The 14,362-nt window shown below is 39.1% G+C and overlaps 1 protein-coding gene across 3 annotated transcripts in view; it reads left to right on the top strand.

Annotated features, from left to right (window-relative positions):
* UGGT1 (UDP-glucose glycoprotein glucosyltransferase 1) overlaps positions 1 to 14,362 on the top strand; it is a 130,298-nt gene that overhangs the window by 36,902 nt on the left and 79,034 nt on the right. For all 3 annotated transcript variants that reach the window (XM_004276873.3, XM_033400187.2, XM_049712742.1), the window contains 2 exons: positions 1,107 to 1,242; positions 3,204 to 3,335. In XM_004276873.3, the coding sequence (XP_004276921.2) occupies positions 1,107 to 1,242; positions 3,204 to 3,335 (268 nt within the window). The remainder of the gene's footprint in view (positions 1 to 1,106; positions 1,243 to 3,203; positions 3,336 to 14,362) is intronic.

Here is a 14,362-nt window from a genome sequence, read left to right as displayed (position 1 = left end):
CTCCGCGGCATGTGGGATCTTCCCCGACCGGGGCACGAACCCGCGTCCCCTGCATCGGCAGGCGGACTCTCAACCACTGTGCCACCAGGGAAGCCCTGTTTTTTTTTTTAATTGTTAGTTTTAAGAGTTCTTAGCATATTTTGCATATCAGTCCTTTATCAGATATGTGTTTTGCACAGATTTTCTGCTCATCTTGGCTTGTCTTCCTTCTCTTAACAGTTTCTTTTGCAGAACAGAAGTTCTTAATTTAAATGAAGTCCAGCTTATCAGTTCTTTTTGTTGTGGGTTGTGCTTTTGGTGTTAGTTCTAAGAAGTTATTGCCAAACCCAGGATCACCTAATTTTATCCTGTGTTATTTTCTAGGAATTTTACAATTTTGTGTTTTACATTTATGTCTGTGATCCATTTGAGTTAAAGACTGTCCTTTTTTTCATTGCTTTTGCTCTAAGATAGAGGCTAGTGGCCTCTATAATGGCCAGTGCAAGTTTTTTTTGCCAGTCTGTAGATGTGTAATGGTAGCTCTTTGTGGTTTATTCCTTTAAGTTTTAAAATCTAATAAACTTTAACTTTGAGTGTAGCTTTGTTTGTTTGTTTATATTGCAGGTTATTATTAGTCATCAGTTTTATACACATCAGTGTATACATGTCAGTCCCAATCGCCCAATTCAGCATGGGTGTAGCTTTTTGCCTAAGGACAGTAGTAAATATTTTTATGCTTTCCATTTACCTATGATGCCCATATTGCTGGTATGAAATCTCAAAATCCACCCTCCCTTCTATATGTTTTCACATTCTGAGAATTTTCACTTCCCCTAATCTTTATTTAAAAACAGAACAAAATCTCCATCTAAAACTATGGCAATACCTTAAACGTCAGTAATGGCCTCATTTCATGATATTGAAACATCTTGCTTTAATAGTTAAAAAGTCTAAGCCACCTTTGGGAACCTGCTTTTTTATTCTGCAAGTGATGAACGCCTTTGCCAGCCATGTTAGAGTATGATGTGAACTGTGTTTTTCAAGAGAGGATGCGTTTCCTTATTTAACTGGTTGCATTCTTCGAGATGTTTCTTTTTCTTCTTTTTGCCCTTCCCTTTCTCCCCCAGACTTGGTTTAATCTTTGTGGTTAATGACTCTGAAGATGTTGATGGGATGCAGGATGCTGGAGTGGCTATTCTGAGAGCGTATAATTATGTTGCCCAAGAAGTGGATGATTATCATGCCTTCGAAACTCTGACACACGTATGTTTTTGTTCAAAATGGCGAATAATTTTTAAAAATCTAACTTACTCTAAGAAACAGTATGTGGTAAGGAGATTCTGTATTTCTGGAAAGAGAAAAAGGTAAATTATTCACACAAACTTCATGCATTTTGTATTTCCAGAGTTGCCTTTATTGATATACTAATGTTAATAATAGATTGTTGTGATTTCAGCTAAGATTCCTTAGATACTAATACATTAATGTATCTTAGTTTTCTGCCTTTTGGCGATTTGAAATCACTGATTAATGCCTTTTGGTAAATGTGATGTTTTCTACTTGTTTAAAAAAAAAAACTTCGCTTTCTTCCCTTTTAAGACAATAATGATATTTTCGTTAAGAATCAGTTTAATATTCAAGTCATAAAATTCTTATTAATTGTTTTCTCCATTTTAATTGGAAACTGTGAAATATCCTGATTTTTATATATATATTTTAAGTTACTTGCTCAAGTTCAGAGAACTCTCCTTGTTTTTTTTCTATTTTTGAGTATAAAAAGTTGACCAGTAATAGTTCTTTTGCTTACAGATTAGTGTTAATTATTGAAAAACTTATCTTTAAAGCAGTTATTTTCATGACTTTTATTTTACCCATAAACATGATTTCAGCCTGCTGTTTATTATGTTTGTTACGTTTACTGTTTAGAGATTCAGTCGGGGCATTTTTTATTAATTGAAATGTTCATTTATTTATTTGGCCAACTTTTATTAAAGATGCACCCTTTGCCAGGCCCGTACCAGCTGCTAGGGATACAAAGAAGAGTAAGATTTTCCCTCGTCCTCAAACACCTTACAATCTAGTGGGGGACGCCTCCACACAGATGATTTGGTACAGTGTGGGAAGCACCCCTGGCTATAGCAGCACTAGGACCTCACTCCACTAGGGATGGCCACGGACATTTTTGTGGAGTGGGAAGTTGTCCCAGCTGAGTGTAGGAGGGAAAACAGGAGTCAGTTGAACAGTGGCTGCAAATCAGAAGTAGTGACTCCAGGTTGTTAGTATGACTTGAGCAGAATATTGTGAGAGCAGAGTGGAGAGGGGAACCTCATTGGTCATTGAGGCCATTAGGCTGGGTAATAGGTGTCCAGATCACAGAGTTAAACTCCAATTAAAACCTCATTCTGATGCATGTATGGAGATGGATCTGGTGAAGGGTAAAGAAAGTGGCAGGGATACTAGTTGCTGAGCTGTTGCTGTGATCTCTGTGAGAAATGGTGGTGGACCTTAGTTAGCAGTAGGCTCTGAAGAATGAAATAAGTTCCAATGAAGTTGCTGAGGATAATAAGGGTTTTTAAGTCTGTTTTTTAAAGTTTTTCCCCTCAGAGCTGTGTGTATAAAGGAAAGGATAAAGAGTTTTCATTTCTTTTTCTTTATTTTTAGTTGCAAAAGTAAAAAAAAATTATGTTCATTATTAAAACTTTTAAAAAATAATATTAAAGTGTGTTGATTAAAAAATCTGTCTCTGCCCCCGTAATCCTGCTCCTTAAAGGCAGCCACTGTTGAAAGCTTGCATCCTTCTAGATGCTTACCTGTAACAGTACAGACACAGTTTTGTTATTGTCTTATGTCTGCCTTTTAAAAACAAGGACTATGCCATATGTATTTTGAAACATTTTTTTCCCCTTAAACTTCATGGACATAAGTTCTTATTTCAAGGATTACTTATAAGTATTCAGATTTTAAAAAAATTAACACATTTTTGCATTTGGGACTTACTGTGAATATGAACTGATTGAGTCATTTTAAGAATATATAGTTTCTAACATAAGAAGGCATAAGGAAGTATATGGAAAAGGGAGAATTGCTAATATGGCCCATTTGCTCTTTTTAAGAGAATTAGCTATTGTTTTCATTTTTCCTCTTCATTCTGAAATCTTTTGTAATAAATACTCCAAAATTTACATGTGAAAGTGTAGTTGGTTACCTGGTTTTTCTTTCTTCAGATATATAACAAAGTAAGGACTGGAGAAAAAGTTAAAGTTGAACATGTGGTCAGTGTCCTGGAGAAGAAATATCCATATGTGGAAGTGAATAGCATTTTGGGGATTGACTCTGCTTATGATCAGAATCGGAAGGTAAACATTTTCTGGCACTTCTCATTTGACTGCAACACTATACTTTCCTTACGTATCCTTATTATTGGGGGTTACTGTTAATAAAGGTGGTGATGGTGAAATATTTAGGTACTTAGCATTTATTTTATTTTATCTTTTTTTCATTTTAACATCTTTACTGGAGTATAATTGCTTTACAATGGTATGTTAGTTTAAGCTTCACAAGAAAATGAATCAGTTATATATATACATACGTTCCCATATCTCTTCCCGCTTGCGTCTCCCTCCCTCCCACCCTCCCTATCCCACCCCTCCAGGCGGTCACAAAGCACTGAGCTGATCTCCCTCTGCTATGCGGCTGCTTCCCACTAGCTATCTACCTTACGTTTGGTAGTGTATATATGTCCATGCCTCTCTCTCGCTTTGTCACAGCTTACCCTTCCCCCTCCCCATAGCCTCAAGTCCATTCTCTAGTAAGTCTGTGTCTTTATTCCTGTTTCACCCCTAGGTTTTTCATGACATTTTTTTTTTCTTAAATTCCATATATATGTGTTAGCATACGGTATTTGTCTCTCTCTTTCTGACTTACTTCACTCTGTATGACAGACTCTAGGTCTATCCACCTCATTACAAATAGCTCAATTTCGTTTCTTTTTATGGCTGAGTAATATTCCGTTGTATATATGTGCCACATCTTCTTTATCCATTCATCTGATGATGTGCACTTATGTTGTTTCCATCTCCGGGCTATTGTAAATAGAGCTGCAATGAACATTTTGGTACAGGACTCTTTTTGAATTTTGGTTTTCTCAGGGTATATGCCCAGTAGTGGGATTGCTGGGTCATATGGTAGTTCTATTTGTAGTTTTTTAAGGAACCTCCATACTGTTCTCCACAGTGGCTGTATCAATTTACATTCCCACCAACAGTGTAAGAGGGTTCCCTTTTCTCCACACCCTCTCCAGCATTTATTGTTTCTAGATATTTTGATGATGGCCATTCTGACTGGTGTGAGATGATATCTCATTGTAGTTTTGATTTGCATTTCTCTAATGATTAGTGATGTTGAGCATTCTTTCATGTGTTTGTTGGCAGTCTGTATATCTTCTTTGGAGAAATGTCTATTTAGGTCTTCTGCCCATTTTTGGATTGGGTTGTTTGTTTTTTTGTTATTAAGCTGCATGAGCTGCTTATAAATTTTGGAGATTAATCCTTTGTCAGTTGCTTCATTTGCAAATATTTTCTCCCATTCTGAGGGTTGTCTTTTGGTCTTGTTTATGGTTTCCTTTGCTGCGCAAAAGCTTTGAAGTTTCATTAGGTCCCATTTGTTTATTTTTGTTTTTATTTCCATTTCTCTAGGAGGTGGGTCAAAAAGGACCTTGCTGTGATTTATGTCATAGAGTGTCCTGCCTATGTTTTCCTCTAAGAGTTTGATAGTTTCTGGCCTTACATTTAGGTCTTTAATCCATTTTGAGCTTATTTTTGTGTATGGTGTTAGGGAGTGATCTAATCTCATACTTTTACATGTAACTGTCCAGTTTTCCCAGCATCACTTATTGAAGAGGCTGTCCTTTCTCCTCTGTACATTCCTGCCTCCTTTATCAAAGATAAGGTGACCATATGTGCGTGGGTTTATCTCTGGGCTTTCTATCCTGTTCCATTGATCTATCTTTCTGTTTTTGTGCCAGTACCATACTGTCTTGATTACTGTAGCTTTGTGGTATAGTCTGAAAACAGGAACCCTGATTCCTCCAGCTCCATTTTTCGTTCTCAAGTTTGCTTTGGCTATTCGGGGTCTTTTGTGTTTCCATACAAATAGTGAAATTTTTTGTTCTAGTTCTGTGAAAAATGCCAGTGGTAGTTTGATAGGGATTGCATTGAATCTGTAGATTGCTTTGGGTAGTAGAGTCATTTTCACAATGTTGATTCTTCCAATCCAAGAACAAGGTATATCTCTCCATCTATTTGTATCATCTTTAATTTCTTTCATCAGTGTCTTATAATTTTCTGCATACAGGTCTTTTGTCTCCTTAGGTAGGTTTATTCCTAGATATTTTATTCTTTTTGTTTCAATGGTAAATGGGAGTGTTTTCTTGATTTCACTTTCAGATTTTTCATCCTTAGTGTATAGGAATGCCAGAGATTTCTGTGCATTAATTTTGTATCCTGCTACTTTACCAAATTCATTGATTAGCTCTAGTAGTTTTTTGGTAGCATCTGTAGGATTCTCTATGTATAGTATCATGTCATCTGCAAACAGTGACAGCTTTACTTCTTCTTTTCTGATTTGGATTCCTTTTATTTCCTTTTCTTTTCTGATTGCTGTGGCTAAAACTTCCAAAACTATGTTGAATAAAAGTGGTGAGAGTGGGCAACCTTGTCTTGTTCCTGATCTTAGTGGAAATGCTTTCAGTTTTTCACCATTGAGGATGATGTTGGCTGTGGGTTTGTCATATATGGCCTTTATTATGTTGAGGAAAGTTCCCTCTGTGCCTACTTTCTGCAGGGTTTTTATCATAAATGGGTGTTGAATTTTATCAAAAGCTTTCTCTGCATCTGAGATGATCATATGGTTTTTCTCCTTCAATTTGTTAATATGGTGTATCACGTTGATTGATTTGTGTATACTGAAGAATCCTAGCATTCCTGGAATAAGCCCCACTTGATCATGGTGTATGATCCGTTTATGTGCTGTTGGATTCTATTTGCTAGTATTTTGACAGCTCTTTTTTTTTTTTTTTGGCAGTACACGGGCCTCTCACTGTTGTGGCCTCTCTCGTTGCGGAGCACAGGCTCCGGACGCGCAGGCTCAGCGGCCATGGTTCATGGGCCCAGCCACTCCGTGGCATGTGGGATCCTCCCAGACCGGGGCACAAACCCATGTCTCCTGCATCAGCAGGCAGACTCTCAACCACTGCACCACCAGGGAAGCCCTGTTTGCTAGTATTTTGTTGAGTATTTTTGCATCTATATTCATCAGTGATATTGGCCTATAGTTTTCTTTCTTTGTGACATCCTTGTCTGGTTTTGGTATCAAGGTGATGGCGGCCTCGTACAATGAGTTGGGGAGTGTTCCTCCCTCTGCTATATTTTGGAGGAGTTTGAGAAGGCTAGGGGATAGTTCTTCTCTAAATGTTTGATAGAATTCACCTGTGAAGCCATCTGGTCCTGGGCTTTTGCTTGTTGGAAGATTTTTAATCACAGTTTCAATTTCAGTGCTTGTGATTGGTCTGTTCATATTTTCTATTTCTTCCTGATTCAGTCTTGGCAGGTTGTGCCTTTCTAAGAATTTGTCCATTTCTTCCTGGTTGTCCATTTTATTGGCATAGAGTTGCTTGTAGTAATCTCTCATGATCTTTTATATTTCTGCAGTGTCAGTTGTTACCTCTCCTTTTTCATTTCTAATTCTATTGATTTGAGTCTTCTCCCTTTTTTTCTTGATGAATCTGGCTAATGGTTTATCAATTTTGTTTATCCTTTCAAAGAACTAGCTTTTAGTTTTATTGATCTTCGCTATCGTTTCCTTCATTTCTTTTTCATTTATTTCTGATCTGATTTTTATGATTTCTTTCCTTCTGCTAACTTTGGGGTTTTTTTGTTCTTCTTTCTCTAATTGCTTTAGGTGCAAGGTTAGGTTGTTTATTCGAGATGTTTCCTGTTTCTTAAGGTAGGATTGTATTGCTATAAACTTCCCTCTTAGAACTGCTTTTGCTGCATCCCATAGATTTTGAGTCGTCGTGTCTCCATTGTCATTTGTTTCTAGGCATTTTTTGATTTCCTGTTTGATTTCTTCAGTGATCACTTCGTTATTAAGTAGTGTATTGTTTAGCCTCCATGTGTTTGTACTTTTTACAGCTCTTTTCCTGTAATTGATATCTAGTCTCATAGCGTTGTGGTCAGAAAAGATACTTGATACAATTTCAATTTTCTTAAATTTACCAAGGCTTGATTTGTGACCCAAGATATGATCTATCCTGGAGAATGTTCCACGAGCACCTGAGAAAAATGTGTATTCTGTTGTTTTTGGATGGAATGTCCTATAAATATCAATTAAGTCCATCTTGTTTAATGTATCATTTATAGCTTGTGTTTCCTTATTTATTTTCATTTTGGATGATCTGTCCATGGGTGAAAGTGGGGTGTTAAAGTCCCCTACTATGAATGTGTTACTGTCGATTTCCCCTTTTATGGCTGTTAGTATTTGCCTTAGGTATTGAGGTGCTCCTATGTTGGGTGCATAAATATTTACAATTGTTATATCTTCTTCTTGGATCCATCCCTTGATCATTATGTAGTGTCCTTCTTTGTCTCTTCTAATAGTCTTTATTTTAAAGTCTATTTTGTCTGATATGAGAATTGCTACTCCAGCTTTCTTTTGGTTTCCATTTGCATGAAATACCTTTTTCCATCCCCTTACTTTCAGTCTGTATGTGTCTCTAGGTCTGAAGTGGGTCTCTTGTAGACAGCATATATAAGGGTCTTGTTTTTGTATCCATTCAGCCAATCTGTGTCTTTTGGTGGGAGCATTTAGTCCATTTACATTTAAGGTAATTGTCGATATGTATGTTCCCATTCCCATTTTCTAAATTGTTTTGGGTTCGTTATTGTAGGTCTTTTCCTTCTTTTGTGTTACTTGCCTAGAGAAGTTCCTTTAGCAGTTGTTGTAGAGCTGGTTTGGTGGTGCTGAACTCTCTCAGCTTTTGCTTGTCTGTAAAGGTTTTAATTTCTCCATCAAATCTGAATGAGATCCTTGCTGGGTAGAGTAATCTTGGTTGCAGGTTTTTCTCCTTCAACACTTTCAATATGTCCTGCCAGTCCCTTCTGGCTTGCAGAGTTTCTGCTGAAAGATCAGCTGTTAACCTTACGGGGATTCCCTTGTGTGTTATTTGTTGTTTTTCCCTTGCTGCTTTTAATATGCTTTCTTTGTATTTAATTTTTGACAGTTTGATTAATATATGTCTTGGTGTATTTCTCCTTGGATTTATCCTGTATGGGACTCTCTGTGCTTTCTGGACTTGATTACCAATTTCCTTTCCCATATTAGGGAAGTTTTCAACTATAGTCTCTTCAAATATTTTCTCAGTCCCTTTCTTTTTCTCTTCTTCTTCTGGAACCCCTGTAATTCAAATGTTGGTGCGTTTAATGTTGTCCCAGAGGTCTCTGAGACTGTCCTCAGTTCTTTTCATTCTTTTTTCTTTATTCTGCTCTGCATTAGTTATTTCCACTATTTTATCTTCCAGGTCACTTATCCGTTCTTCTGCCTCAGTTATTCTGCTATTGATCCCTTCTAGAGTATTTTTCATTTCATTTATTGTGTTGTTCATCATTGTTTGTTTCATCTTTAGTTCTTCTAGGTCCTTGTTAAGTGTTTCTTGCATTTTGTCTCTTCTGTTTCCAAGATTTTGGATCATCTTTACTATCATTATTCTGAATTCTTTTTCAGGTAGACTGCCTATTTCCTCTTCATTTGTTAGGTCTGATGGGTTTTTATCTTGGTCTTTCATCTGCTGTGTGTTTTTCTGTCTTTTCATTTTGCTTATCTTACTGTGTTTGGGGTCTCCTTTTTGCAGGATGAAGGTTCGTAGTTCCTGTTGTTTTTAGCGTCTGTCCCCAGTGGCTAAGGTTGGTTCAGTGGGTTGTGTAAGCTTCCTGGTGGAGGGTACTAGTGCCTGTGTTCTGGTGGATGAGGTTGGATCTTCTCTTTCTGGTGGGCAGGTCCACGTCTGGTGGTGTGTTTTGGGGTGTCTGTAGACTTATTATGATTTGGGGCAGCCTCTCTGCTAATGGGTGGGGTTGTGTTCCTGTCTTGTTAGTTGTTTGGCATAGGATGTCCAGCACTGTAGCTTGCTGGTCGTTGAGTGAAGCTGGGTGCTGGTGTTGAGATGGAGATCTCTGGGAGATTTTCGCCGTTTGATATTATGTGCAGCTGGGAGGCCTCTTGTGGACCAGTGTCCTGAAGGTGGCTCTCCCACCTCAGAGGCACAGCACTAACTCCTGGCTGCAGCACCAAGAGCCTTTTATCCACACGGCTCCTTAATTTGGGATGATTCGTTGTCTGTTCATGTATTCCACAGATGCAGGTACATCAGGTTGACTGTGGAGCTTTAATCCGCTGCTTCTGAGGCTGCTGGGAGAGATTTCCCTTTCTCTTCTTTCTTCTCACAGCTCACAGGGGCTCAGCTTTGGATGTGGCCCCGCCTGTGCGTGTAGGTCGCTGGAGGGCGTCTGTTCTTTGCTCAGGCAGGACGGGGTTAAAGGAGCCGCTGACTCGGAGGCTCTGGCTCACTCAGGCCGGGGGGGGGGGGGGGGGGGGGGCGGGGGTGGTAGGGAGGGTCACGGAGTGCGGGGGCGGGCCTGTGGCGGCAGAGGCCGGTGTGACGTTGCCAGCCTGAGGCGCGCCGTGCGTTCTCCCGGGGAGCTGTCCCTGGATCCCGGGACCCTGGCAGTGGCGGGCTGCACAGGCTCCCCGGAAGGCGGTGTGGATAGTGACCTGTGTTCGCCCACAGGCTTCCCAGTGGCGGCAGCAGCAGCCCTAGCGTCCCATGTCTGTCTCTGGGGTCCGCACTTCTAGCCGTGGCTCGCGCCCGTCTCTGGAGTTCCTTTAAGCAGCACTCTTAATCCCCTCTCCTCGCGCACCAGGAAACAAAGAGGGAAGAAAAAGTCTCTTGCCTCTTAGGCAGGTCCAAACTTTTCCCCGGACTCCCTCCCAGCCAGCCGCGGCACGCCAGCACCCTGCAGGCTGTGTCCATGCCGCCAACCCCAGTCCTCTTCTGGTGCTCCAACCGAAGCCGGAGCCTCAGCTCCCAGCCCCGCCCGCCCCAGCGGGTGAGCAGACAAGCCTCTCGGCTGGTGAGTGCCGGTCAGCCCTGATCCTCTGCGCTGGAATCTCTCCGCTTTGCCCTCTGCACCCCTGTTGCTGTGCTCTCCTCCGTGGCTCCGAAGCTCCCCCACTCCGCCACCCGCAGTCTCTGCCCGCGAAGGGGCTTCCTAGTGTGTGGACACTTTTCCTCCTTCACAGCTCCCTCCCGCTGGTGCAGGACCCGTCCCTATCCTTTTGTCTCTGTTTATTTTTTTCTTTTGCCCTAACCAGGTATGTGGGGGGTTTCTTGCCTTTTGGGAGGTCTGAGGTCTTCTGCCAACGTTCAGTAGGTTCAGCCAACGTTCAGTAGGTGCTCTGTAGGAGTTGTTCCATCTGGTGTATCTGTGGGGAGGAAGGTGATCTCCGCGTCTTACTCTTCCGCCATCTTCTCGGAAGTCCTCCGGTACTTAGCATTCAAAAATTTAGAAACCTGGTCACTTTTCTGTCTCTGCAAATATAGTTTATATTTCAATTTTGTGAAGATATCATTGATTTTAGCTGGCCTATCAACTATACAATTGAAAAATAATTTCTCTTTATAATGCACTGGTAGTACCTGAGTGATGTATGTTCTGGATAAAATCTGTTGGAAGTATATGATGTATGCTTGTAAGGTATGATGTGTGTGCCTAATGTGTGTCATGTATTTAATTGTTTAGGCCAAAGATGGAAATGCAATAGGAAATGTAATAAATAGAATGGCAAAGTCTCATAATAAGGATATAGGGAAATATTTTAAAGTCTTTATTTAAAGATAATAGTGAGACATTAAATATAGTGAAGGACCTTTATTGTAAGCAGGAACAAGGTGGTCAGTTTATTGAAAACGAATGTTAAGGCAAGGCATCAAAATACATTTCTGAAACAATTTAAAACAATAAAAAAGTGTATTTATTTACCAGCTTTTTTTCATGTTTTTGAATGAAGGACAAAACCTTTGGTTCATCTGTTTGAGATCTGAGCGATCATTTCATTAGAAACCATACTGATAATGCATTGTTTATACATTCTGTTTTATCTGAGTACAGAATCCTAGATTTTATAATCTCCCTCTCAAGTCTTACCCACACCCAATTCAACACCAGTTGTTTTTTAGCGTTTCACTTTTTTTTTCTAGTCATTCAGTTTGTTTTTGTTTCCTTCCTTCCTTGCACTTATTTTAACTTAATATAATTTTATTATGGTAACATTGATTTGTAACATTATATAAGTTTCACGTGTACAACATTATATTTCTACTTCTGTATCCCCTACAGCTTGCCCACCACCAAAAATTTAGTTTCCATTCATCACTGTACAGTTGATCCTGTTTACTCATTTCCCCGCCCCCAGTATCCAATACTTTGTTTGTTTTTGTTTGGTTTGGTTTGTTCATTTATTTTGTTTTGTTTGTTTATTACTTTTTTATATTCCACATGTAAGTGAAATCCTATGGTATTTGTCCTTCTCCATCTGACTTATTTCACTAGCATAGTACCCTCAAGGTCCATCCGTGTAGTCACAGATGGCAAGATTTCATCTTCTTTTTATGACTGAGAAGTGTTCTATTGTGTGTATGTGTGTTTGTGTGTGTGTATGTATATCTCACATCTTCTTTATCCATTCATCTGTTGATGGACACTTGGGTTGTTTCTGTATCTTGGCGATTGTAAACAATGCCATGATGAACATAGGAGTGCATATAATTTTTTGGATTAGTGTTTTCATGTTCTTTGGATAAAGAACCAGAAGTGGAATTACTGGATCATATTCTATTCTTAATTTTTTTTGAGGAATCTCCATACTGTTTTCCATAGTGGCTGTACCAATTTACATTCCAACAGTGCAAGGGGATTCTCTTTTCTCCACATACTTACCAACATTTGTTATTGCTTGTGTTTTTGATAATAGTCATTTTGGCAAGTGTGAGGTGATATCTCATGTGGTTTTGATTTGCATTTCCAAGATGAGTAGTGATGTTGAACACCTTTCATGTGCCTGTTGGCCAGCTGTATGTCTTCTTTGGAAAAATGTCTATTCAGGTCCTCTGCCCATTTTTTAATCAGGTTGTTTTTTTTGTTTTTGTTCTTGAACTGTATGAGATCTTTATATATTTTTCACATTAACCTCTTATTGGATATGTTTGCAGATATATTCTCTCATTGGGTAGGTTGTCTTTTCATTTTATTGATGGTTTTCTTTGCTGTGCAGAAGCTTTTTTCATTTGATATAATTACATTTGTTTATTTATGCTTTTGTTTTCCTTGCCTGAGGAGACATATCTAGAAAGATATTGCTAAGATGGATGTCAGAGAGGATACTGCCTTTTTTTCCCTTAGACTTCTATGGTTTCAGGTCTTACATTAAAGTTTTTAATTCATTTTTGAGTTAATTTTTGTGTATGGTGTGAGGTAGTGGTCTAGTTCCTTTTTTTTTTTTTTTTTTTTGCATGTGGCTGTCTGGTTTTCCCAACTCCATTTATTGAAGAGATATCATTTCTCCATTGTATGTTCTTTGCTCCTTTGTCATAAATTGTCCATATATGTTTGGTTTTATTTCTAGGCTCTCATTCTGTTCCATTGATCTATGTATCTGTTTTCCTGCCAATACCATGCTGTTTGTATTAGTATGGCTTTGTAATATAGTTTGAAGTCAGGAAATGTGATGCCTCCAGCTTTGTTCTTTTTCTCAGGATTGTTTTGGTTATTCAGGATCTTTTCTGTTTCTGTATAAATTTCAGAATTTTTGTTCTATTTCTGTGAAAAATGTCCTTGGGATTTTGATAGGGATTACATTGAATCTGTAATGTAAATTGTCTTAGGTAATATGGACATTTTATTTATTTATTTTTGGCTGCACCATGCAGGATGTGGGATCCCTGACCAGGGATTGAATCCGCACCCCTTGCAGTGGGAGTGTGGAGTCTTAGCCACTGGACCGCCAGGGAAATACCTTTTTTGTTGTTGTGTGTGTGTGTGCGGTTTTTTTTTTTAATTGGCTTTATTTATTTTTTTCTTGGCCATGAGGCATGGCTTGCAGGATCTTTGTTCCCCAACCAGTGATTGAACAAGGGCCCACAGCAGTGAAAGTGCAGAGTGCTAACCAGTGGACTGCCAGGGAAGTCCCTTAATATGGACATTTTAACAATGTTAAATTTTCCAATCCATGAGCATGAAATATCTTTCCATTTATTTGTGTCTTCTTTGGTTTCTTTCAACTGTCTTACGGGTTTCAGGGCACATCTTTCACCTCCCTGGTTAAATTTATTGTGATTATAAATGGGATTGTTTTCTTAATTTCTCTTTCTGCCTAGCGTATAGAAATGCAACAGATTTTTGTACGTTGATTTTATATCTTGCAACTTTATTGTATTTGTTTATTACTCCCAATAATTTTTTGGTGGAGTCTTAGGGTTTTCTGCACATAAAATCATGTCATCTGCAAATAGTAACAGTTTTACTTCTTCTTTCCAATTTGGGCATGTTTTATTTCTTTTTCTTACCTCATTGCTCTGGCTAGGACTTTCAATATTGTGTTGAAAATGAGTGGCGAGAGTGGGCATCCTTGTCTTGTTCCTGATCTTAGAGTGATAGCTTTCAGTTTTTCACCATTGAGTATGATGTTAGCTGTGGATTTGTTGTATGTGGACTTTACTACGTTGAGGTATGTCCCTTCTATACCCACTTCACTGAGAGTTTATATCATAAATGGGTGTTGAATCTTCTCAAATGGTTTTTCTGCATCTATTGAGATGATCACGTGGTTTATATCATTCATTTTGTTAATGTGGTGTATCACATTGATTGATGTGGGGATGTTGAATCATCCTTTCATCCCTAGAATACATTTCACTTGATCGTGATGTGTGATCCTTTTTTTTTTTTTGAAGATCATCTTTTAAAAAAATTTTATTTATTTATTTTTGGCTGCGTTGGGTCGTCGTTGCTGTGTGCGGGCTTTCTTTAGTTGTGGCGAGCAGGGGCTACTCTTCATTGCGGTGCATGGGCTTCTCATTGCGGTGGCTTCTCTTGTTGTGGAGCACGGGCTCCAGGCGCGCAGGCTTCAGTAGTTGTGGCATGCAGGCTTAGTAGTTGTGGTTCATGGGCTCTAGAGCGTGGGCTCAATAGTTGTGGTGAACAGGCTTAGTTGCTCCGCAGCATGTGGGATCTTCCCGAACCAGGGCTCCAACTCGTGTCCCCTACAATGGCAG

The sequence above is a fragment of the Orcinus orca genome, chromosome 7 (genome assembly GCF_937001465.1).
Source record: "Orcinus orca chromosome 7, mOrcOrc1.1, whole genome shotgun sequence".
In the NCBI taxonomy this organism is placed as follows: Eukaryota; Metazoa; Chordata; class Mammalia; order Artiodactyla; family Delphinidae; genus Orcinus; species Orcinus orca.
Note: the sequence above shows the minus strand (reverse complement) of the source record. Positions and strands in the feature narration are given on the sequence as shown.